Source organism: Oenanthe melanoleuca, chromosome 10 (genome assembly GCF_029582105.1).
Source record: "Oenanthe melanoleuca isolate GR-GAL-2019-014 chromosome 10, OMel1.0, whole genome shotgun sequence".
Taxonomy (NCBI): Eukaryota; Metazoa; Chordata; class Aves; order Passeriformes; family Muscicapidae; genus Oenanthe; species Oenanthe melanoleuca.
The window spans coordinates 9,994,862-10,019,393 of NC_079344.1; the positions used below are offsets into that span (position 1 = coordinate 9,994,862).

Here is a 24,532-nt window from a genome sequence, read left to right on the forward strand (position 1 = left end):
AAGCATGGCATTCAGGAATGCTTTAGCAAGAGTTTCCTTCTGGTTTAGTGGCCTCATGCTCATTTTGTAATGGAAACATCTTCTCTTCTCCTTACAGACAGGGCCTTCCTAACATTAACACTGTGCTTGGCATGGCATTTCAAGGAATACTTGAGCCATTGGGGATTCCCAGGTGAGCGTCAAGAGCAGTCAAATATTAAAAACCAACATCTCCAGGGAGATACCAAATAAACCAGTTCTGTAGAGGAAGTGTGACTGGAGCAGGGTGTGAGTAGTCTTCCAAGTGACTAAAAGCTTTTCTGCCATGAGCAAGGCAATGAATAAGTCTCTAAATCCAGGAGATAATCCTTTTATATTCCCACAAAGAATTAAATCACACTTTTTTTTTTAACTGAAAGTAAAATAAAAATCTAAATAGACTGCCCAGAAGGGCATTCCTTAAAAAGAAACTGGGCAGACATCTGTCAGCAGTGATTATGGGACTGCTGATCCTGCACAGAAATGAATGAGATACCTCTCCAGCCCCTTCCCAGACCAAAGTGTAAAGGTGCCTTGCAGGGCTTTGGGGATCTGGCTGATCCTCTCGCCCTTGTTTATTAATGCCTACAGAGCAAACTGCAGAGACAGGGTGTGAAACTGCTTCCTGCACCCTGTGGATCTGGTGAGCTCTCAACGTTGGCTGCAGGAGCACAGGAAGTGTTTCTGGTGCAGGCTGGAGTGGTGGGGCAGGGAAGCCGTGGTACCTTTGCCCTGCAGAGCTGGGGCTGGCACAGCCTTTGCCCCAGAGGAAGGGAGGGGATGAGCACAGGCATTAGTAGGGCAAAGGCTGTGTTGGCTCCTGACTCCAGCCAAGGCAGAGAGGAGGTTGCTGTGCCCTCTGCACTTTTAGCCATGCCAGCAGGGCTGGAAAAAGTCTCAGTGCCAAGAGAACAAACTTTCAAGCAGGCTGGTGCCCTTTGTCCCTCTGTCTGAAGGGCAGTGAGTGACCCCAGCACCAGCTGGAGGCAGCCCAGCACATTCATGTGCCTCTGTACCCAGCCAGCAAGGCAGGCACAGCCCTGGGCTGGGAGTGGACTCTGGGCTCTTTGGGAAAGAAAGGGAGAGTTTCCATCTGGGGCTTTCCCATGCCCCAGGGAAGCCTCCCACCCCCGTGGGAGCAGTGCAGCCACACGCAGGGAGCCGTGGAGCTGTGTTGGGTGCTCATCTCTGTGTCCTGAGTGGGAGTGCTGGGCAGCTGTGGGCATTGTGAGCCACATGCCAAGGGGCTCCCTGCCTCACCAGCTGATCCAGGACACACAGCAGCCCTGGACCACCCATCTGCACTGAACTCCCTGATTATTGCCTTGTCCTCTGGCATTTGTCCTCTTTCTACCACATTGTCCTCATCTCATCAGTGTGGCTCATCTGTAGTCAATAACCAAGACTTGGCATAGCCCCATACAGGTGGTGTGGTCTTCTTTTCAGTCAGTACCACAAATGGATTTGTTAATGATGGTGTGAATCCTCAGTGTGCCTCCTGTGCATCAAGGCTGTGGTGAGCAGCATTTTGCTGAGAACATTGCTGGCTGGTCAAGGAGGGCAGTTGTTCCTCTACAAAGCATTTGTGAGTCCACATTTGGGGAACCATGTCTTGTTTTGGTCCCACCATCACAGGAGACATCTTGAATAGTATGTCAGAAGATCACTGAGAGGGTAAGGCATTCAGGGGCATGGAACACAGGCTGCACCAGCACCAACTGGGGCACAAATTCTGCTCAGAGGTATACAAAGCAAGAATGGGAGATGTCAGGTACAACAAAGAAAATTCCGGTTGGACGTTGGGAAAAAGGAGTTTAACCATTAGTATGGTTAGCACAGAAACTGGGCCCCAGAGAGAGGAGTCTTCTCCCTGAAAGTTTTTAAGACTGGACAAGACCTAGAGCAGCCTGATCTAGGTTTGAGGGTAGCCCTGCTTTGAGCAAGAGTTGAATGAGATGATCTTCAGAGATCACTTCCAAACTGATCTTTTTCTTCATCTCCCACAGATGCCTAAAGCTTTCCTAATGTAGTGTCTGCCCTGACCCTCAGCTAAAGCCTCTGCAACAAAACCCTTGTGAATCATGTCAGAAATTGCAGACCTGCCCAAAGCAGATTGTTTCAAGCAGAGTATGTCCCCTCACATCTGCCTTCTGCTCCTTGTGCTTAGTAAACTGTTCTGGGGAGAAACCATGTTCTTGGTCCATGTTAGGTTTCCCAACATGCATGAGGCATAACAGGGCTTACAGAAATACAGGAAGGTCTTAATCTCTTAGGAAACTCTGCCTGACTCTTCAGCTTCTCCTTATCTGCTCATGACTGTTGTTTTTGAGGTGGTGAGGTCCCAGAGCAACTTCTCATCTTCTGTGGAAGGAGTGGTGTTAAACCCCAGAACACTTCAGCCATGCTGTGGCTTTGGACTCTCCAGGGAAGGCAACTTGGGGATTTTCTGCCGTCATCTGTTCCCAGTTACGGTGGTTCCAGGGAGCTCCTTGGCCCGTTTCCACCACAGTCCGTCAGCTCCCGAGCCCACGCAATGGGAGGTGGGGCCTCGAGGGGGTGGTAGTGGCCAGAGCACGGTGCATCACCCTCACAGGACCTGGCTGGAGGGACAGTGCAGACACCACTTTCTGCTCCTGCTCTGCTGGGGACAGGCTGGCCCTTGGTGAGTAGCCCTGTGCCCACTGGGTGCTCCGGGACAGCTTCAGGGACCAGGGAATGAGAGCAGGGATTCTCTCTAGATTTCCAGAATTTCATCTGCTGCTCAGAAAAGGGGTCTGTGCTGGGGCTGGAGCTGTGTTTTCACAAGGATAAGTGCTGTCATTATGAGCAGCAGATCTGTGTGTGAGGGGAATGCTGACCTCACCTGGACATCTCACCATATCCCTACTCATCGCTCTTCTATCTGCTCCTGTCCTACCTTCATACCCCTTCTCAGCCAGAATCTATTCTCATGCACATCTGTTGGCATCCTGGTTGCTCCGAGTTTGCTTTGCCAGAATACTTTATCTTGCCTTTAACTTAATTTCTCTAAACTAGATGCCTCTCAAGTAATTTTTTTTTAATCTTTGGCTGTTAAGGCACACGAGAAGGGCAGGGCTGCATGGAGGCTTTGGTTATACAGTTTAACTGGTAAAAAGTCAAGCATTGGGCAATGCCATGTCCATTGCACCCATGGGAGGTGTGTGTCAGCCCAGCTGCTGTGTGTGGGGAGTGCTGGAGTGAGGGGGGAGCACAAGCCCAGCCCTGCTTTCAGGCGGAGTCTGCGGTTCCCACCTTTGCTTTGCAGGTGTGTGCACCACAATGACGGTGAAGAAGACTCAGGCTCTGCAGGATGGAAATGCCAAGGTGGGTGCAGGGAAGGGAGAGAGAAAAGGGCAGAGATGTGCCAAGGGGGCCACATGTGTGCTGGATGAATACCAGGCACACCTCATGCTGTCCCAGATGTTCCCATGCTCTCTTTATATGGATCTTTACCTGCAGTAGCATAGAGCATCATCAAAGGGAAAGGATACACCTTTGTACTTCTTTGAAACTAAATAGTTGAGATTCAAAAAAGTTGACCTTGAGTGATGAAAGCACTAAGTGTTAGCTACCAACTATGCCTGTCCTTCATTTGTGTCCCATTTATTCCGCAGACCTCCAGCAGTCATGGAGGTTTCCACAGGGTGGAAAGCCAGAGGGAGCACCTAAACAGTTGGGCTTGGGAGGAGTGGGGACTGTCCCCCTCAGACACTGTCCCTGCTCCCTCAGTGGCAACAGCCAGCCTGCTTGTCCTTACTCAGCACACCTGGGAGACCCTCAGTGGGGCTGAGAAATGGCCTCCTCCTCTTGCTGTGCAAACTGAGGTCCCCTGGTCACTGCAACGCACCGAGAGCCGCCGGTGTGTGGGCAATGGGGCATTCCTCAGGGAAGGGCTGCTGGCTCAGCCAGGTCCATCTGCCCCGTGCAGGAGAACGTGCTGCAGAGGGTGCTGCAGCTGCCCGTGGTGAGCTCCACCTGCGAGACGCTGCAGCGCAAGTACAGCAGCACCAAGGAGTCGCACCCGCTGATGGCCTCGGTGTGCGAGGTGTACGAGCGCGGCGTGCAGGGCGCCGGCGCCCTGGCCATGTGGGGCATGGAGCCCGTGGTGCGCCGGCTGGAGCCCCAGTGTGAGTCTGTGCTGGGGGGCACGGGGGGGGCCCAGCAGAGCCTCCCTGCTGGGACAGCGCTGGCACACACACGTGCCTGGCATAGCCCAGGTGCTTTTCTAACCCTGCTTTTGCCCAAGGCAGTCGCTGTGGCCAACAACCTGGCTTGCCGGGGCCTGGACCACCTAGAGGAGAAGATTCCTGCTCTCCAGTACCCTGTCGACAAGGTAAGTCACAGGCAGGACAATCTGGAGCCCCCCAGCCCTTCTGAAAAATGCACAGTAATCTCCTCTAGCCTTGTTTCTGGATGGTGACAGGCTGCTGGCTGGGAAACAAGGCAGCATCTCCAGGTGAGGGCTCCTTCAAGGGCTTCTGCAGCCTAAGCGATGGTTAGGGCTCCCAAAAATAAGTCAGCAGTGTCCCATCTCCCATCCCTGCTGGCTACCTCCAGCCCAGGTTGGAGAGAGCTGCTATGCCCCTCTTGGAACTGTTTAGTGGCATGGACATGGCTGGAGTCCCTGCGGTCCCTCTGGCTGTCCCAAGCACAACAGTGGGGCTGCTTTCCATCTCTCTTTCCACAGCTCGCATCTGAACTGAAGGACACCATCTCCTGCCCCCTACAAAGTGCCAAAAGCACCATTGGCAGCTCTGTGGATAAGATCAGGGAGCTGGCAGCAGAGGGGTATGAGGCCACCAAAAGCACAGTGGAAACAACAGCCAAGTATACGAGGAAGAATTCAGTGACCCAGATGGCAGCTGCAGGGGTCGACACAGCCCTGGGAGGGCTGGAGAAGCTGATGGAATACCTGCTGCCAGAGGAGGATGAAGAAGCAGGTAGTCCTGATGCCCAAATCCCCTCTGAGGGAGTCTGGTGACAACTGGCTGGGTGGCTCCTCAGTTGCGGGGTGCATGGGGCAGGAGGCAGCACCTGGATTTTGGCATAAGGCTGCCTAGAAGGGTTGTCCCACCAGAATGTAACCCTCCCACCCTTCTGCCTGTACTCTTCTGCCTTTAGATAAGAAGCCCAAAAAGAAACATCTGTCAACACCCAAGGCCTCCCAGCAGCAGCCCAGCACTACCACCACTACCACCACTCTCAGCACTCCCAGTGCTCCCAGCGCTCCCAGGGCTTCCAGTGCTCCCAGCGCTCCCAGTGCTCCCAGCACTCCCAGGGTTCTCAGCACTTCCAGTGCTGCCAGAGCTCCCAGCGCTCCCAGCACTCCCAGCACTCCCAGTGCTCCCAGCACCCTGGGCCGGATTGGTGCTTTGGTCAGCACCGTGTCCCACCGCGCTTACCAGCAAACCACCCAAAGCCTCCAGCGTGCCAAAACCAAAGGGCAGGAGCTGGCCTCCTGGATCCCCATCCTGGTGAGTGCCAGAAGCCATCTGCTGGGTTCCTGCTCCCCCCATATCGTCTTTTGAGCTGATTTTTCTTTCAGGCAGGACATTTCAGGCTCCTTGGAGCAAATCTGAGCAGAGTACATTTCCCCTGCTCAGCAGGACAAGCTGGGGCAGGCGGTTCCTGCGTGATGTTCACACATAACCATGTACCACATTAGTGGGACAAGTTATTTTTAGCAGGCTCCCAGTCTGTAATTGTTGATTTATGGCCTTGCCATAACATCCTTCCTAAAGCAAAAAGCCCCTGCAGAAACTCAAAGGGGATGGGGAGAAGGAATTGCTTCTCCCACCCATGCTGCAGTGGGAACATCTTCCTGGCTTGTGCCAAAATCCCAGAGCTCCCATCTGCCCTCAGGATTTCCCCCTAGATGCACAAATGAGCTCCCTGCTCCCTGTGCACCCCTATGAAATCCTCAGGCTATGGGATGGAGTGGATGGGATCAGCTCTCTCTGAGTGGTGGGTTTTGCTCCCTTTCCAGGGCAGCCTGGCCAAGCCGAGTGCCCCCGTGGCCCCCCAGGCCCGCAGTGATGGGCAGGGCAGCGCGGGTTGGCCGACCCGGCGCCAGAGCAAGGCACCAGAGCAGAGGCAGGAGAAGGCAGGGAAGAAAGACACCAGCCACACCAAGGTATGGAGAAAAGCAGAGCAGTGAATGCTCCAAAGCATCCTCCAACCCATAGACCATGCAAGCATGGAGGCTGTTTCCCCATACCTTTGGGGCCCAGGCCCCTATTCCTGCTCAATCCTGAACTGCAGCTTGGAGGATGCAGGAGGGGCTTGGCAGCGGGGCAGCCCCAGGAGTCCCCTACCAAATCTGCAAAAGCTGGGGCTGTGGGCAGCCTCTGTGCCAGGCAAAGTCACCCTGGCTTGTATGTTCAAAACTCCTTGGGAGCTGTGGAATGTCAGCACTGAATTCCCTACTGAACCTCTGAACACCCCCGAAAAATCTCCACAGCGAGGGGTGGTGTGAGCCGGTGGGGCTGGGAACAGGCTTCAGCATGGGCTCCGCTGGGACCTGGGGACAGGAAGCAGCAGGTTGGGGTCAGTGCCCTTTGCTCTGCCTGCAGCGGAAGCACAGCCTGGAGCAGAGGGTCCCCAGGGCCTGGAGTGGGGGAGCTGACAGGGGTGGGCAGAGACCCTGCTGCAAACAGCTGTGGTGCCTTCTGCAGAGCAGCAAGCTGAAATCTCTCAGGCTTAGAGCTGCAAAGGGGATGGGGAAAGCATGGCCAGCCCTGGAGGGGCTGCTAGGGCAGAGGGCCTGGCAGGAGCTGAGCTGGTTTCTCTGGGCAGCAGGGACAGGAGCCCGGGCTCGTGGGCAGCGTGGCTCAGAACCTGCAAACCGCCTGTGCCTCCGGCATCTCCAGCGTGAAGAAAGTCCCGGCCGTGGCCTGGGATGCAGCAGAGGGCTTGATCCTCTTCACCCCCCGCAGGCTGTCCAGGGCCATGGAGACAGTGGATGCTCTCGGGGGCACCCTCGTCAGTGCCCCTAAGCATCTGCTGGGCACCCTGTACAGCTATGTGCCGGTGAGTGTGCCCCCAGCCAGGCCCTGTCCATCTCCAGCCAGCCCCATTTTGCTCAGTCTTCTGCCACAAGCACCTCATAGCTGCAGGCAATGTCAGGGGGTACCAGACTGGGGAGGTGGGGTGCCATGAAGACATGTCAGTCCCACCCTCCTCTTGAGCATCCCCAAAGCTATGACAGCAAGTCCCCAGTAGAACAAATGGGTCAGACACACCTTCACACTGTTCATGCCCAAGCCAAGGTGTGACCACATTCCTGGGAAGGTGGAAGTTCAGGCTGAGACCATGTTCTGTCTCCTTTACCTCAACCTCTTGCTTCCTTGGGAGCATTTTTCCACCACAGCTGCTCAAGGACTACAAGCCACCCACTCCCCTCCACTCTGGGGGCAAACTGGTTTCTCCTGATGTTCTCCCAGTTCATGGGGGGCTGTATAGCACAGGTGGAGCAGGGCTGACAGGTGGGTACAACGTGGCTGGGTGCTCACCCCATCTCTCAGCTCCGCAGGCAGTCGGTGAAGGAAGAAGAAGCATGCAGGGGCAGCAAGACTGACACGGAGAAGAAAGAGAAGAAGGAGGAAGAGGAGGAGACCAAGCCTGCTGCCGCCTCCAGTGAGGAGAAATCCCAGCTGAGGAGCGACTGGCGGCAGTACCGCGGCCATCACCCCCTCTCCTTCCTGGGGCTGGAGGATCCCCTCTTCCTGCGGCACAACTACTACCGCAGCCCTGCCTTCGACCCCGACTACCCATTCCCGCGGAAATCCGCCTTCTCCCCCTACAACCGGCGCGTCAGCGAGGGCTCCTACCGCTTCAGCCCCGAGTCCATGTACGGCCGGGCCTACTACGGCAACTTCTACAGTCCTGTCTTCAAGAAGGACTGAGCCAGCGGGCGGGACATCCCAGCACATCCCAGCCCCTCTCAGACCCCCTCAGCACGCTTTGCCTGGGCCCCTGCCAGCAGCCCACACACACCCCTGTTCCAGGACAGGAGCTTAAAGTGCTAGACAGGCCATGGGATAGCTTATTCTGGAGTGCATCAAGGCCATGATGGGGGAATAAAGGCAACCAAAAGCCCTACTGCTGGAAGGAGGAGGTAGGGAAAGGTGGGACTAGAAAGGTGAAGGAGATGTGGCAAGAGCAGTGAGACCAGAAGAAGGGACCGTCCAGGGCTACCTTGGACCCTGCTCAGCAAACAGAGTGAGCTTAGAGAACACATTGAGAACAGCAGTGAGAGAGAGCAGGGAGGATGGCAAAGCTGTCAAACATCAGCATAGCAAGCCTGTTTCCCTATCCCTCCTCCCTCCATCCCCCTTGCAGGGCCCATCCCTAGGCACAGATTGCTCCTCCATGGAGGCACTGAAGATCCCCACCAAAGAGCAGGATTCATGAGTGGGAAAGTCCTGGGCACTTCCCTCCCAGCTGGTGGTGGAATGGATGGTGGGGTCAGGAAAAAGGCTGGTGAGAACAGGTGGAGCTCCTGGAGCCCCTCTCCCACAGGATCACCTGGCTTCCCACAACCTTGTTGCATCTGCTGCAATAATAAACCTGCAATAATAAACCACCTGCCACTCACCCCCTCTGCTCGGCTTCTTTGTGCGAGTGAGACACCAAACCAAGGGAACAGAGTGAGGTGAGACCCCCAGATCAGGGCCAAGGGAGTGGGTGCGGGAAACATCCTGCTACATTCCCTGTGGGTAGCTGCCACTGGGATAGTGGGTGCTCATGCCCAGCACAGTACGTGTCTCTTCCCATGCCCCAAGTACAAATTCACAGCTCCAAGGAGCTGGGGCTTCCTGCCAAAGAAAATTTATTGCATTTCCAGAAGAACACAGCAGAGAAATCAGTGTCCCTACAGCACGCACAAACCTTCTTCCAACGCACTGCTTTCCCAGGGCACAAAGAGAAGGGTTTGGGAGAGGCAGGGAAAAGCCTCCCAGCAGCAGAAGGGTTCAGCCAGGAGCCCAGAGACCCCTTTCCCCACCTCCTCTCCTCCCCGGGGACAGGCAGCCTTACAGAAGGGGTGGCTGGGAAGGCGTGTGGTGCAATCCCCATCCTGGGAACGAGCCCCACGCCTGGCTTTTCCCAGGCACAGCCTGTGCAGCGCTCACCCGCCCGCACAGGGGAAACGCTGTGATCGCTGAAAGGCTGTGGGAGAGAGGGCTGCCAGCAGGGCTGCTCAAAAGCACAGCAGGGGGGGTGCCAGGCACCAGCCCTCACCAAATCCTCCAGGATTGCCAGTGCCCTGGGCTCTGGCACACTGTCACACACAAGTGAACTACCAGTGCCTCCCCAGCAGAGAAAGCCCCACCTCTCCAGCTCATGGGTGCTCCAGGGTTACTGATGAGGATCCTGATGAAGGTTAAACAGGAATAAGAATCCCAGAGCAGAAATGGAGAGACAGCTGTACAAGAGCAGGATATCCTCCCTAATTGCTGACAGCATGGGCAGCTCCTGCTGCAGGAGCTAGGGATGCTGCTGCCTGGAGCTTTGGCAAAATCCCCCCCGTGGTTTCCAGTGTTGGAGGATAAAAGGAGAAAGCAGGAGGCTTTCTGGTACAGCAGAGATGACACTGTCCCACGGCAGAGCCAAGAGTAACACACTACAGTTCTCAGCTGCACTGGCTGTGCACGGCAGGACTCCCAGACCCTGACACTAGGAGGACAGCAAGGAACCCGTCATACTTATGGAAGGACACACACCGTCTCCATGGGCACCCAGTGAGGAGGCTTGGCCCAGCTGGGCAGCACAGAGAGCAGAACATCCTGCAGGAGCTCAGAGGGAGTCTGTTCGCTTACGGGCAAACACGGCCGACATGGTCTTGACGATGCCACGGATCCCTGTGCCCTTCTTCAGGGCCAGCTTGGTGTCTGGGATGAGCTTGGCCAGTCCATGGAAGACCATGAGGGCCCCGTGATAAGCCTCAGCTGCAGAGACCTCATAGAAACCACAGTCCAAAGAGAGGGCCAGGAGCCGCCCCTCCTCGCTGGACACCACCCGCTGGTGGTGCAGGTCCCGTTTGTTGCCCACAATGACAATGGGCACCTTCTCCTGGCTCTGCCCCTCCTTGGCTGCCTTGATGACCTGGATTTTGAGGGGCAGGATGTTGAAGCTGGCACGGTCACAGATACTGTAGACCAGGACAAAGCTGTCTGCCCACTGGATTCGCTTCTCCTCTGAGGAATTATCTTCTGCCTGCTCCTGGGGAAAGAGAAAAGGAAGGGTTGTTTTACTGCGCTTCCTCCCTTCACACCTGCCTGCTAGAAGAGGGCAATCCTGAGCCTCTTGAGACAGGGACAGCTAGAGAACAGCAAAAGGGCAGAGAGAAAGAGGAGTACTGAGGAGAGCAGAGCAGCACCTGGCAGAACTAACCAAGGGGGGATGATTCAGCTTTCAGCATCACACCCTAATCCTAACCCTCACCCAGCTGCCAAGCACTGCAGGCTGTAGGTAATAACAGTGTGGAGACCTCAGAGCAGCACTTCTTTAGCACAGTCCCCTATTAGCATCAGTTCTTCAGCTCCAGTGTTCTCAGCCAGAGGGCCATGGGCTATGGTAACTATTGCTACCCTGTCAGCAACATTGCTATCCTGTACTTGGCAGGTGAGAAGAGTTTAGTCACTTAGGAACTCCGATTTGAGAGCCTTGCCCAACTGGAATTCCTAGCCTGTGGTTCTCCATAGGTAACTTCCAGCAAAGGGGGTTTGTGTCCCTGGGGTAGAAACGGGTGATAGGAGTGGAGCACTCTCACCTGGGAATTGGGGACGTCCCAGATGTGTAAGAGAATCTCTCGGCCATCCACAGTCAGGTTGTGGCTGTAGATGAATTCTGCCCCCCACAAAGAGAAAAAAAAATTGTCATCTTCATGGTGTCATCAGCTGCCACCCTTGACTTTTTGCACCCCAGAGAAGCAGTTCTGGAGCAAAGAGATGGGTCACTGAACAAATACAACATCGAGCCCCTGGGAGCAGGCAAAGGCTCTGGAGAAAGGCAGGAGGGGATGGGCTGCAATGAAATCCCACAGGCAGAAGCAGGGTTGTCTCTCGACCCCAGTCCCTGTTGGGAACTGGCCTGGCCCTGGCCTGGCACTCACCCATGTCTCCATACTCTCCAATAAAGCGTCGGGTCAGGAAACGCACAGTCAGAGCTGCAGAGGGAAGGATAGGAATCATCAGAATAGCCAAAAACCTGGAGGATTCTCCTTTCTAAATCCAGAGCAGAGTCAGGCACCATCCCCTTGCAAACTCCTACAAGCAGGAACGACCTCTGAGTTTCCCCAGCCACCAGCAGGTCTGAGGGTGCAGCAGAGGCATAGCAAGAACCGAAGCATCTGCACAATCTGGAGCATCAGCAAACTGCAGCTCAGTGGAAAATACCTTCCTCTTCACTCCCCGGCTGGCTACAAGGTCGTGCTCAGCTTCCTCACCTTGACTCCCAGCTGCCCTCCAGGGCTCAGCCCCATCTCATCAATTTGTTCCATGGCTGCTCCCTGCTACTGGCCCCCCAAACAGTGCTGCAGTTTCCAGCCTGGGAACCCCCTGTTCCAGCTCACGGTCAGTTCTTACCTGATTTCCCTACGTTGTCCGCTCCCATGACAAGGACGTTTGCTTCCATCTTCAGGGCAGTGGGGCCGGGCAGCTCCATGAGGGCAGGGTGGTCGGGGGTGAAGCTGGTGCTGCGGCGCAGGGGGAGCCGGAGCCCCATGCCGAGCGTGGCCGAGCCGCTCCGGCAGTGCCGGCAGTGCCGGCCGTGTGTCCGACTCCGCTCGGCACAGCCCAGAGCCCCGCGCTTCCCACGGCACCCAGGGGACCCGCGGGGCCCGCTCCCCTCCCCGCAGCCGCAGGGGCGGTGCAGAGGGAACTGCAGGCAGCCGGATGAAAAACTTTGTCATCGCTCAGATTGTCCTGAACGTACGTCAGTGGCTGAGCCGGCCCTGCCAGCCCCCGGCACGGCGGGCGGCCGGGAAGCACCAGCTGTCGGCACCAGCTGCTCCGCAAACTGCATCCCCGGAGCTGCCCACGCCTCCACCTCGAGCACTTTGTGCCTCGGCAGGGCCACGCAGCCCCTTGTCCCTTCCCCACGGGGATGGTGGGAATGTCACCCGGGAGTGGAGTGTCACAAGTGCTGGGGTGATGAAGCAGCTGATGGGAGATGCGAGTCCCTTGTGACTGACGGAGCATCTCACGGGCGGTGGAACTTTGTTTCACCAGCGATGCAACACCTCGCGATTAACGGAGCGCTGCCTCGCCAGGGACGGAGTCCCTTGTGAGTGATGAAAATCTCAGGAGTGATGGAGCATCTCCCGAGTGATGGAGCTTCTCTGGAGCACCGGGGGGCCGCCGCGCAACTCCCGCAGCCGCGGGAGCAGAGAGGACCGGCCGCATCCTCCCTCTCAGCTCTCCGCATCCCTCCTCCCGTCCCGCCGCATCCTCCCTCTCAGCTCTCCGCATCCCTCCTCCCGTCCCGCCGCATCCCTCCTCCCGTCCCGCCGCATCCTCCCTCTCAGCTCTCCCATCCTCCTCCCGTCCCGCCGCATCCTCCCTCTCAGCTCTCCGCATCCCTCCTCCTGTCCCGCCGCATCCTCCCTCTCAGCTCTCCGCATCCCTCCTCCCGTCCCGCCGCATCCTCCCTCTCAGCTCTCCCATCCTCCTCCCGTCCCGCCGCATCCTCCTCCCGTCCCGCCGCATCCTCCCTCTCAGCTCTCCCATCCTCCTCCCGTCCCGCCGCATCCTCCCTCTCAGCTCTCCCATCCTCCTCCCGTCCCGCCGCATCCTCCCTCTCAGCTCTCCCATCCTCCTCCCGTCCCGCTCCCGCTCCGGCCCGCGGGAGGAGCCGTGACGCCATCGCGGCGCGCCGGGCGCGGCCATGGCGGCGGAGGCGGCGGCGGTGCGGGTGGCGGTGCGGGTGCGGCCGCTGCTGCCCCGGGAGGCGCTGCGGGGACACCGGCCCTGCCTGCGGGGCGATGCCGCCACCGGCGAGGTGGCGCTGGGCCGCCGCCGGTTCCGCTTCTCCGCCGTGCTGCCCGAGGCGGCGGGGCAGGCGGCCGTGTACCGGGCCTGCGTCCAGCCGCTGCTGAGCGCCTTCTTCCGCGGCTTCAATGCCACCGTCTTCGCGTACGGACAGACCGGCTCCGGCAAGACCTACACCATCGGGGAGGCCAGCGTCGGTGAGTCTCGCCGGGATCGGCGGCTCCGTGCCCGCCAGCATCCCTGTCCCGCACCAGCATCCCTGCTCTGCCTGCATCCCTGCTCCACCAGCATCCCTGCTCCACCAGCATCCCTGCTCCACCAGCATCACTGCTCCACAGGATCCCTGCTCCACCAGCATCCCTGTCCCACCAGCATCCCTGCTCTGCCAGCATCCCTGCTCCACCAGCATCCCTGCTCCACCAGCATCACTGCTCCACAGGATCCCTGCTCCACCAGCATCCCTGTCCTGTCTGCATCCCTGCTCCGCCAGCATTCCTGCTCTGCCAGCCTCCCTGCTCTGCCAGCATCCCTGTCAGTCCAGCATCCCTGCTCTGTCAGAACCTTTGTCCTGCCAGCATCTCTGTCCCTCCTGTCCCCACCACCCTCTGTTCTTCCCACCAGACCCACATCACCACCTCCTTCCATCTCCATCTCCTTCCATCCCAGCCAAGCCCCCCACACCACCATTATCCCAGCCATCTCTCCCAGCCCACCAGCCCCACCGGTGCTGCTGTCCACACCCATTTCAGCACCTTTGCTGTCTCTACCCAAACCCAGCTGTACCATCAATTCCATCACTTCCAGTTTCACTCCCAAACAACCCTTCCACCCTGCCAGCCCCTCCAGTTCAAGCCAACCTCCCTCTGCCATCCTACCCCCCAGCAGCCTTTCCTTTCCCCCACCTATGTTGCTGTAGCCACTCCCCATGGAAACCTTTGATATTACAGTGTCTAGGTTTCTCCTCTTTCACTGCAGGACAAGTGACAGGGCCTGGTCCTCCACCAGCTTTGGAGGTGGTGGTCATAGTCCTATGTCCTGAAATAAAACTGAAGGAGAGGGAGGTTTGCAAGTGTTAATCCTGTTTGTTTCTTTATATGAAGGAAGTGAGGAAAAAGACAACCTTTTCCTTCTGGTTTAATGGCATTATGATTTCTTACAGAGAATGTACTGGAAACATTTCAGTCATCTTTAGATAATTGCATCATTTGTAAACACTATATTGTTTAATGCTTTTAATCTACATCTGTTTTCAGTCTCCCAGTTCAGGCTACCATTGCACCAAATTTGGGAACTGCCATTTTACATGGCTGTTGGAGACAAAAGGAAAAACATTTAAATTCAGACAGTGGAGTGCTGTGGCCAGATACAAGCAAGCTGCAAGCATAATAAAAAAAAAAAAAAAAAAAAAGCTTCTCAGAGCTGGAAAAAGTTGTGGAGTCATGCTGGCTTCAGAAGACAGCACACTGTAGCTGCAGGCATGGTGTTTGAAACTCACTAAAATGCTGAGGTGCTTTTTCCTTCTTGAGGAAGGTCTGGAAACAAGCAGCTTTGCTGGATTCCAGAACAGCAGTGGGATAGGATTTGCCCAGAGCTCTTGTGGGATGTGTAACCCAGGCTGTAAAGGCTGAGCTGTGGGAGAGTTGTGAGGCTGCTCCTTTCCAGCTGACAAGTGTGTTGCAGGTAGACTTCTGAGCTCACTCTGTCCCCAGCCAGCATGGGCTCCCTGGACATTCCCTGCTCTCCCTGAGCCTATGCCTCTCTTTGCCAGCTTCCATCAATGAAGATGAGCAGGGCATCATCCCACGAGCCATGGCTGAGACCTTCCAGCTCATCGATGAGAATGACCTGATCGACTACACGGTCCGAGTGTCCTACCTGGAGGTGTACAAGGAGGAGTTTCGGGACTTGCTGCAGGTGGATACAGCCAGCAAAGACATCCAGATCCGGGAGGATGACAAGGGCAACATTGGTACGTGTGGCTGTGCACAGGTTTCTTCTCCCCATGTTGTAGGCCAGAGCTGGGTTATCTATCCATGAAGGCAGAGCCAGGTCTTCTCCCTCCATCCCTTTGTCTCCTGCAGCAGTTTGCTGTGCTTAATCTTGAAAGCTGGTATGGGCAAGGCCCAGTACAGGCAGGGTGACAGCACCGGGCTGTGCAGAGGAGCTGCATCCTCGGGCAGCCCGCCCCTCCCAGCCACAGCTGCCTTTGCTTTGCAGTGCTCTGCGGTGTGAAGGAGTCAGAAGTGGAGGGGCTGGACGAGGTGCTGAGCCTGCTGGAGATGGGGAACACAGCCAAGCACACGGGAGCCACGCACATCAACAGGCAGTCGAGCCGCTCGCACACCATCTTCACGGTGACCATGGAGCAGCGGCGCGGGGCCGGCCGGCTGCCCCTGCACCGCCGCCCGCCCGCCGCGCCCGCCGCCGGACAGGTCCTCGTCTCCAAGTTCCATTTCGTGGACCTGGCGGGCTCAGAGCGAATTGTGAAGACAGGAAACACGGGGGAGAGGCTGAAGGAGAGCATCCAGATCAACTGTGGCCTCCTGGCCTTGGGCAACGTCATCAGTGCCTTGGGAGATCCTCGGAGAAAGACCACCCACATCCCGTACAGGGATTCCAAAATCACCAGGTACCACTGGGACCAGCACCCCCACTTCTTATGGGCTCAGTTTACAGGGCTGACTCACGTGGGTTTTCAGTCTTGAGGAGCAATGAGGCCAGGATAGAAATGCAGGCCTAGCTTGGTACAGTGCTGGAGGCAATGAGGCTTGCTTGAGTCATGCTGCTGAAGCTGAGATGAGGCATTACCGTGGGTTATCCTGCTCTTCCTGCATGGCAGGGAATAAAACATACTCCCAGTAGACTTGTTTAATGGTCCACAGTTAGTTTTTAGCTTGAGCAGTGGCCTTTGCAATCTCCAGCAGGACCCCTGGCAGCACATCCCTGGCAGTGATCACAGAGTCAGGGAGTTCCCAGCCTCAGGAGTTATTTGGTTGGAGACTCTCTGTGGTGCAAACTGTTAATCCTCTGCTTTAATGATTCTATTCACCTCACTAGTGCCAAACCAACTACAGAGCAAGGACATCATTTTCCTTGGGCTTAACCTCTGAAAAGGGTTGAAAGCATTCTGTTTCCTGTGCTGTTTCGTATTCCCGCTATTTTAATCCCTGTGCTCTTCCTTAGGATCCTGAAAGACTCTCTGGGGGGCAATGCCCAGACCGTGATGATCGCCTGCGTCAGCCCATCGTCCTCTGACTTCGACGAGAGCCTCAACACGCTGAACTACGCCAGCCGGGCGCAGAACATCCAGAACAGGGCGGTGGTGAACTGCCGCAGGGAGACGGAGCACGTGGAGGAGCTGCAGCTGCAGATCCGGCAGCTGCAGAAGGCGCTGGAGCAGCGGCAGCGCTCCGAGACGCGCACCATCCGCCGCTCGGGCAGCGCGCGGCGCGGCGCGCCCGACGCCACGGCCCGGCTGCTGGCCGAGTGCGCCCACTACCGCACCTGCACCGACGCCGCGCACCGGCTGCTCTCCGAGCTCCAGGAGGAGGGCAGCCTGAGCCTGGAGCACATCCTGCGCGTCAAGGAGTGGCTGTGCGCCGTGGAGAGCGAGAGGAGCGAGCTGACCTCGGCCGGGCTGGACAGCGGCATTGAGAGCACCTCCATGGAGGACCAGGGACCCGAGGGACAAGGTGCAAAGCTGGCAAAAGCCCAGGTAATAGTGGGGTGTCACAGCTCTGAGCTTGGGTTCGTCTCATGGTCACAGCAGATCCAGCACAGCGTGATGGAGGGCAGGAGAAGTAACCTGTCCAGGAGGCCCTAGGGAGGCAGAAGGACATGGTCCTCCCAGCAGGCAGGGAGAAATTGGATTCAGCTGCAGCTGAGAGATTTAATGCACAGGAAGAACATTGGTCTGCAGAGCTGTTTTGTCTTTGCAGAGTCCACCATGGGAAGGGGAGGACAAAGGTGGATGCTGATGCTGCCTCTCTTTTATTTTGGGGAGCAGGTGAGCACTGAGAAGAAGTGTGAGTCCATCAGAGATGAGCAGGTGGCCAAGCTGCAGAGGCAAGTGGAACGCCTAGAGGAGGAGAACCGTGATTTCCTGGCTGCCCTGGAGGATGCTATGGAACAGTATAAGCTGCAGGTATTTCTGGGCTCTGCTCTCTTTGTAGGGACCTGCCCCACTCCTCTCTTTCCTGCCCAGGGGTGCTCAGCCCAGCTTTCAGGTTCCTCTGCAGTGGCTCTCAGGTCTACATGTGTCTTAACCACATTTTTCTCATTGTTTCCTAGAGTGACAAACTGCAAGAGCAGCAGGATAAGATCTCAGAGCTGCACGTGCGCTTGGAGATGGCAATGCCACACCTGTGTGTGCCGGGACTGCTGGAAAATCTTAACCTGGTGACTGCCAGCCAGAGACCCCACACAGCCCCACTGGATGCTGCCCTGTCCCATGGCCTTGGTGGGGTTCCCTCAGGGCTGCTTCCTGAGCAGAGTGGAAGAACTCTTTGCAAGAAGGTGAGGGTGTAAGGCTGTGCCACTGCAGAACTGCTGCCTCTTCATTTGGCTACTCTCCACCATAGGAAAGCTTCTGCCCTGCTGTTCAATGTGATACTTGTCAGAAGTGTAGTCCAGAGGACTGTGCTCAGTGTTCAAACCCAGAGTTTTACAACTCTGGCAAAAACAGCCCAGCTTCAAAACTGAGGCTTTTGCTTTCATGTTGTGGGTGAGTCCCAGATTTGTTCAGTGTTTGAGCAGCAGAAGCACAGGCAGCTGGGTCTGGCAACAGACTGATTCTCCTGCAAATACACTCAATTCATTTTGTTGCTTTTATGTCTAGCAGTGATGCTCAGCTGGGAGCCGCTTTTTCTAACACTGGCTCTCACACAGCTTGTTTCCTCTCTTTCCAATTCTGTGCCCCAGAAGCTCAGCAGCAACTCCTCCTTGCAGAAGGAGGAGCCAGCAGGCTGGCACCCGAACCACACACAGTGCTCAACAGGCAATCCTGATGTCAGAGATGTGGTGCTGAGGAGGGAGCTCAGCCAGGACTCGGAGAAGCCATCAGAACTGTCCTCAGGAGAGGAGATGGAGGAATGGGAGCGGACACAGTTCCTGTCCCAGTGCCGGTGAGTTGGGATGTCCCAGCCAGCTGCCCCTGTGCAGTGCCCTGGCAGTGACCTGTATGTCCCACAGCTGCAGCTTAGCTCTCATGGCTGATGTAGGGCAAATGCTGCCTGTGTGGTCAGTGATGCTGCTGAGACACCTTATTGCTCCCTGGGGAACTCATTACCGTCATTCCTGGCCACAGCTATTGTTTCCATCTCCTTCTGAAGCTTGTAGATCATGAGGGTCCTTACTGGGAGCAGCTTTAGCTGTGCCCAGACCAAACTAATTGATGTGCTTCTCCTTCTAGAAATGGGATCCAAAATTTGAGCAAGAAAGAGATTTTCAAGTTGAGCGAGGACCCAAGTGGAGGCAATGCCCACTCGATTCAGGAGGAGCAGCTGGAGCTGTCAAAAGGCAAGTAGCAACCATAGGTTGTTGGACAATCTTCCATGGGCTGTGGTGCTTCACTGGGTGATGATCTTGATGTCCCAGAGGACAAAAATGGAGCAAAAATAGAGCCCAGCTGCTTTTCTTAGGGAGAAACTTGATCTTGTAGGGTCTGGAAAAGGGTGTGTGTTTTGGTGGAAGCTTCAGGGGACTCTGGGCAATGCTGTGCCAGACTCTGGCTACAGATCCAAGATCAGATTGTCCTTCTGTCGCCCATCTGCTAAGACAGGACTTTCCTGACCTGGGAATCTGTGTTGCAGAGGTCTGTGGGAAGCGGGAGTCAGTGCTTGGTTCCTGGGAGCGCCTGGCGGGGAAGGACTCTGAGTGGAGGCTGGTGCAAGCACAGCAGAAGATTCGAGAGCTGGCAATCAACATCCGCATGAAGGAGGAGCTGATCACAGAGCTCATTAAGACAGGTGCAGAGCCACTGGCAAGAATATGCACCCATTTCCCATGAAACCTCCTCCTAGTCGTGGTGCTTAGTCTCTTCTTCCGTTGTCTTCTCTCCCTGTGTTGCTTGTGCTCAGTCTCTTCCCCTATAATCAACAGGGCCTTGTTTCTCCATCCCTCCAGCTGACAGAAACCCTTCCCACTGGTTTGTCCCTTCCCTGGAATGGCTGAGGGAAAAGGAACATTCATTCTCTGTAGCCTAAAATACTTGGGGAGAGGGAGGAAGGGTCAAGATCCTGGCTGTGAGAGAGAGGGCTGTGTTGCAGGGAAGGACGCCCAGGCTCTGAACAGGCAGTACAGCCAGAAGATCAGTGAGCTGGAGCAGGAAGCAGAGCAGGTGCGGGCAGAGCTGAGCGACAGCCAGAAGCAGCTCCAGGAGCTGGAGGGCAAGGAGCCGTGGGACCCTGGGGAGAAGCGCAAGCTGCAGGAGTTCCGCACGCGCGTGGCGGCCGCGCAGAGCAAGGCACAGGTGAGGGGAAGGGCTCTGCACACCCGGCACTGAGCAGGGGCAGAGCTGGGGGCGGCTCTGCAAAGAGAGGGGAGCCGAGGCCAAGGGTGGTTTTACCCTCTGGCAGGTTCTGTGCAGGAAGAAGCAGGCGACAGAGAGGCTGGTGTCGCTGTCGGCGCAGAGCGAGAAGCGCGTGCAGGAGCTGGAGAGGAACATCCAGCTGATGCGGCGGCAGCAGGGCCAGCTGCAGCGGCGGCTGCGCCAGGAGAGCGAGCAGAAACGGCGGCTGGAGTCAGAGGTGAACAAGGGACAGCACCGAGTCAAGGTAGGAGAGAGCAGGAGCAGCTGTGCTGCTTGTGAGGGTGGCAGTGGGCGGGCTCTGATGTGGGCTGGGGTTGTCTTGGATGGCATGGAGACAGAGAGTATCCAAAGAGCGGGGGGAGAACATAGCCTGTCCCTCAGCCCCTGGCCATAGGGCAAACATCTCCCACTCCCTCCCTGCTCACAGCTGCTCTTTCACACGCAGGAACTGGAACTGAAGCATGAGCAGCACCAGAAAATCCTGCGCATCAAAACAGAGGAAATTGCGGCTTTCCAGAGGAAGCGGCGGAGCGGCAGCAATGGTTCTGTGATCAGCCTGGAGCAGCAGCAGGTACAGACAGCAAGCCTGCCTCCGCTTTCCTGTTCAGAGGGGGTGCTTGGCAGACTGCAGCCCGATGGGAGAGAGCTGAAAACAGGGACCTGAGCCCATCCCACCCTTGAGAAGGACAGTCCAGAACATCATTTGCATCTAGTAGCAGAGGACATAAGATCTTGTCTTAGCCTCAGAAACAGGATCTCATCTAAATCATTGGTAAAGAAGCTTTGAAATTTTGTCTGTTAGCAAAAGGATGGTCAGAACCTCCAAGAACTCCTTGACAGCTGGGAATTTAGTTTAGCTCTGCCTCTTGAAGGTGTTGGAAGGATAAAACCAGCAAAGTCTGGGCTGTGGGGGTTAGCAGAGATGGAATAGGGGCTCTTGCTCGGATCTCATCCTCACTGCTCTTTAGTCCAGCAGTTGTGGTCATTGTTGCTGCTGTCTGCACACACACATGCCTTTTGCTTCTCCCTCCATCAGAAAATTGAGGAACAGAAAAAGTGGCTGGACATGGAGATGGATAAAGTTCTGGAGCAGCGCCGGGCCCTGGATGAGCTGGAAGATGAGCTGAGGAAGCGAGAAGCTATTGTGGCCAAAAAGGAAGCCCTGCTGCAGGAGAAAAATGGCCTGGAGAGCAAACGGCTGCGCTCCAGCCAGGTAGGACAAGAGTGTGACACCTCAACCTTTTGCTTGATTTCTAGCAGAGATGGGGGCTGGAAGACCTGGGTGCCATCCTGGGTCTGGCAGAGGGCGGCAGGCTAGCATGAGGTGGTGTTGGGAAGTGGGAAATCTTGTCTCTATGAAAAGAGTCTGGTTGTGCTGTGCCTCTGAGCTTGTTGGTTTGGTAACCCTTGGCTTGTGTCTGCCTGGGGGGTCACTTGACCTAGAGAGAAATTAGAATGGGGCTTAGGGCCTGACTTGCTTTCAGAGCAGATCCCCTTGAGCACCCTCTGCTGCAGGCCCTGACAGATGACATAGAGCGCGTGTCCAGCCGCCTGGAGCACCTGGAGAAGGAGCTGAACGAGAAGAACGGGCAGCTGCGTCACGGCAGCGCCCACGACCAGCAGCAGATCCGCCAGGAGATCAACAGCCTGCGCCAGGAGAAGGACCAGCTGCTCAAACAGAGGCTGGAGCTCGACAACAAGCTGCGCCAGGGCACACTGCTGTCCCCAGAGGTACCTCTCTGGGCTGGGGTGCAGGAGGCTGTAGGACACAAGAGCATGAGGTCATTGGCAGGTGCTCCCCTGCATCCCAAACTGTGCATGTCCCAGCTTCCCACCAAGACTGTTGACACGACAAGGAAGGTTAGGGCAGGGTGAGGCAGAGCAAACCGTTTGCTCCCTAATAACTACAGCTCTGCCTTGGCAGGAAGAACGGATCTTGTTCCAGCTGGATGAGGCGATCGAGGCTCTGGATGCAGCCATTGAGTACAAGAATGAGTCCATCACGTGCAGGCAGCGAGTCCTGCGGGCCTCGGCCAGCCTGCTGTCCCAGTGTGAGATGAACCTCATGGCCAAGCTCAGCTACCTCTCCTCCTCCGAGACACGAGCTCTGCTCTGCAAGTACTTTGACAAGGTGGGAGACAACTGCCCTCTATGCTGGTGGGAGCTGTATTTCATTTATTGGCTGTTAGTGATTGCATTATTAGCCAGTTTGAACACACTTACTAACAGAAATCACAATCTGACCAAACTCTTGTTTTCCTCAATTGCAAGCTTTCTCCTTGCATCATACTGTAGTTTTGCCTTGTAAAGTCAGGCCACAATCCCCCAGCTGGGAGAGTGGTTTAGCTAGTCATAGGATGCATAGATGCCTGCCACATCAGTGCAGCCACACCTTGCTCTTCCAAGGCAGCTCTGATATCCCAGCACTACCAACCTTTGTTAGCTCTACCAAAAAACTAACGTGACTGAGACTCACTGGGGCAGGAAATCTCCCCAGGCATGAGGAGCTGAAGTGTTCCTTGCTCTTGGGCCCTGGCCAGGTGGTGACACTGCGAGAGGATCAGCACAGGCAGCACATTGCCTTCTCAGAGCTGGAGATGCAGCTGGAGGAGCAGCAGCAGCTGGTGTACTGGCTGGAGGCGGCCGTGGAACGCCAGCGGCTGGAGATGGACCGGCAGCTCACCCTGCAGCAGAAGGAGCACGAGCAGAACATGCAGTTACTGCTGCAGCAGAGCCGTGGTAACCCCCCAGCTCTCCACATGGGCAGCAGGGCTACTGCTTTTGTCTTTCACAGGGCTCCCAGGCTGAAATAGCCTTGTTTTTTCTTGCAGAGCACATGGACGAGGGGCTGGCCAGCAGCAAGCTGCAGTATGAGGCGAGGATTCAGGTGCTGGAAAAGGAGCTGAGCCGTTACATGTGGGCAAACCAGGAGCTGAACCAGAGACTGAGTAACATGAACCTCCACTCTGGACAAACCAAAGGTGAGAGGAAACCCAGGCTAGGGCTTTGCTGTTCCTGCCAAGTTGAAAGGGAGGTTCAATACCCTTGCCTGGCAGTGAGAGCTTGGAGCAGTACATGTATAGTTCCTTCAGCAATTGCTATATATATATAATTTTGGTGAGGAAAGTAGAGATCCAGATACTCATCTCTGTACCCTCAATTTTTCCCAGCAGGGATGGAGAGAAGCATTCATGGGGGTGCCCCTGAGCTTGGCACCTGTGAGGAACTGAGCCTCAGGGAGCAGCCCGTGCCTCCAGCTGCCGCTGAAGAGAGCCCTCGGGCCAGGGAGGAGAGCAGGGACCTGGTGCACGCCCCTTTGCCCTCGACGTGGAGGCGTTCCTCGCTGCCCAGCGACAGCCCCGGCGACCCCCGGCAGAGGGACACGGAGCACTCGCTGCTCCCAGCACGGAGCCTGGCTGCTGCTCCCAAGCCCCGCCGGGAGCTGCGCAGGGCCAGCCTCAACGTGAGCCCAGTGCCTTATCACCCTGCCATGATCGACGTGAGGAAAAACCCGCTCTAGAGCCGGGCTCAACACTCACCTGGCGCAGGGCAGGGTGCTCAGCTGTTGCTGACTGAGTTTGAGAGCCCTCCTGCCCCACAAGCCAGCCTGGCTACAGCCCTGTTACACTGCAGAGACCTGCGGAAGAGAAAGATGTGATTTGTTATCACAAGGGCGTTGAGTGTGGGAGCACCAGCCTGCATTCTCCACATTGCTGCCAGTCCAGGCAGCGCTGACAGGATGCTTTTCCTCTGCTCCCTCAGCAGCGTAAACCCTGTGAAGCAGGAGACACTTTCCTTCCAGGCCTCTTAACACTAAAAACTTGTTTACAATGTGGAATTCTCAGCTGAAGGGCTTGCTCAGCCCTGGCAGCCTCGGGGGGAGGTGCTTTGCAGTCCTGCAGAATTTGTACATATATTTTTGTAGTAACTTTGGGTTTTTTACATTTCTACTATAACTTTTCTAATAAAGCAGAGTGAGTTTTATGGTCACTTGTCAGAGGGGCTACTTACTCCGAGTATGTAGGAAAGGGTTTATACTTAAATCTCACTGCATGGGAAGACAGCCACTGTCACACTGTTAGCCTAATGTTTAAATATGTGCTTCAAGCAGTCCCAGCCACAGCTGGTAGGCCTCCTACATTAAATTGCCACAAGAAGAGCATCTGTATGTCCATGATAAAAGTAACTCTGGTTCTCTTTTTCTTCTGTGGTCTCTAAGCTGCTTTAAAGCAGGGTTTTCATATCCTTAAAGAACTTCCAGTCTGGATTTAAGACAGACTAAATACAATCCTGCAGCTTAACACTGACAGCTCAGGAAGGGAGACCAAGTTTAACTCTAGCAGAGCAAGAAATGAAAGCCCAGATATCTGCTTTAAGGGCAAGGGGCAGGAGGCAAAGGGCTGCTTGACTACGTAACTGTAAAAAACAAACCACTGCTTCAGCCTGAAATGAGAACAGGTACTACAGCCACTACTTAATAAGGAGTAATACACCAAGTTAAAAGCCAGCATCTGACGTAAGAACCACCTTCTGATCTCCTACATCCTTGACCTTGCCTGTAGTGGTATGACAATGAGGGGGGGGATATTGAGGGCTCTGTATGTGGCTGAGCTACACATGATTAAGTTCAGACATTTTATTTCCTGTTGTTCAAAACAAAGACCCTCAAACAGGGAAAGTAACAATTCATCCTACTTGGAAGTAAGTAATAGATTTGGAGTTCCAAGCTTGTGTCACTCCACATCCTTGAAGCAGGTGCAGCTCTCCCAGAAACAAAACAATCGCTGTTAAGCACAGGATTCCACCCCTCTTCTCAGCAGGAAATTAACAGCTTTCCTGCAACAAATAGTGTGTCCAGGAAACAAGCTCCCCTCAATCGCACCTAGTCCCTCAAAACCTTAAAGGCACCTTACAAACCTGATTTCCCATGCCTTGTTTTAGTTCAGGTGACCTTCCTGTGCAGTCAGTAGACACA

At 55.8% G+C, this 24,532-nt stretch overlaps 3 protein-coding genes across 5 annotated transcripts; 2 read left to right on the forward strand and 1 right to left on the reverse strand.

Moving 5' to 3' along the window:
- Positions 1 to 102: 102 nt before the first annotated feature.
- On the forward strand, positions 103 to 8,634 carry PLIN1 (perilipin 1). 2 transcript variants are annotated; one of them, XM_056499589.1, is made up of 10 exons: positions 103 to 172; positions 2,349 to 2,680; positions 3,305 to 3,363; positions 3,968 to 4,166; positions 4,290 to 4,372; positions 4,727 to 4,979; positions 5,161 to 5,513; positions 6,026 to 6,172; positions 6,835 to 7,068; positions 7,563 to 8,634. In XM_056499589.1, exons 3-10 carry the CDS (start codon positions 3,319 to 3,321, stop codon positions 7,941 to 7,943), a joined length of 1,695 nt encoding a protein of 564 aa, XP_056355564.1. In that variant the 5' UTR covers positions 103 to 172; positions 2,349 to 2,680; positions 3,305 to 3,318; the 3' UTR covers positions 7,944 to 8,634. The 2 variants fall into 2 exon arrangements, with proteins under 2 accessions (XP_056355564.1, XP_056355565.1); XM_056499590.1 differs by having other exon boundaries at positions 6,838 to 7,068.
- A 95-nt stretch (positions 8,635 to 8,729) lies between these two features.
- Positions 8,730 to 12,620, reverse strand: LOC130257257 (ras-related and estrogen-regulated growth inhibitor-like protein). The gene is made up of 4 exons (XM_056499591.1): positions 11,625 to 12,620; positions 11,153 to 11,206; positions 10,811 to 10,887; positions 8,730 to 10,260 (listed from the first exon to the last, which is right to left on the reverse strand). Exons 1-4 carry the CDS (start codon positions 11,761 to 11,763, stop codon positions 9,835 to 9,837), a joined length of 696 nt encoding a protein of 231 aa, XP_056355566.1. The 5' UTR covers positions 11,764 to 12,620; the 3' UTR covers positions 8,730 to 9,834.
- A 258-nt stretch (positions 12,621 to 12,878) lies between these two features.
- KIF7 (kinesin family member 7) lies at positions 12,879 to 23,547 on the forward strand. Of its 2 annotated transcripts, none has more exons than XM_056500326.1 (18): positions 12,879 to 13,225; positions 14,797 to 14,997; positions 15,246 to 15,657; positions 16,212 to 16,743; positions 17,035 to 17,172; positions 17,319 to 17,543; positions 17,949 to 18,151; positions 18,439 to 18,545; positions 18,839 to 18,994; positions 19,295 to 19,497; positions 19,604 to 19,801; positions 20,003 to 20,128; positions 20,594 to 20,770; positions 21,073 to 21,288; positions 21,482 to 21,688; positions 22,098 to 22,296; positions 22,389 to 22,538; positions 22,728 to 23,547. In XM_056500326.1, exons 1-18 carry the CDS (start codon positions 12,925 to 12,927, stop codon positions 23,075 to 23,077), a joined length of 4,101 nt encoding a protein of 1,366 aa, XP_056356301.1. In that variant the 5' UTR covers positions 12,879 to 12,924; the 3' UTR covers positions 23,078 to 23,547. The 2 variants fall into 2 exon arrangements, with proteins under 2 accessions (XP_056356301.1, XP_056356302.1); XM_056500327.1 differs by having other exon boundaries at positions 22,731 to 23,547.
- The last annotated feature ends 985 nt before the right edge of the window (positions 23,548 to 24,532 follow it).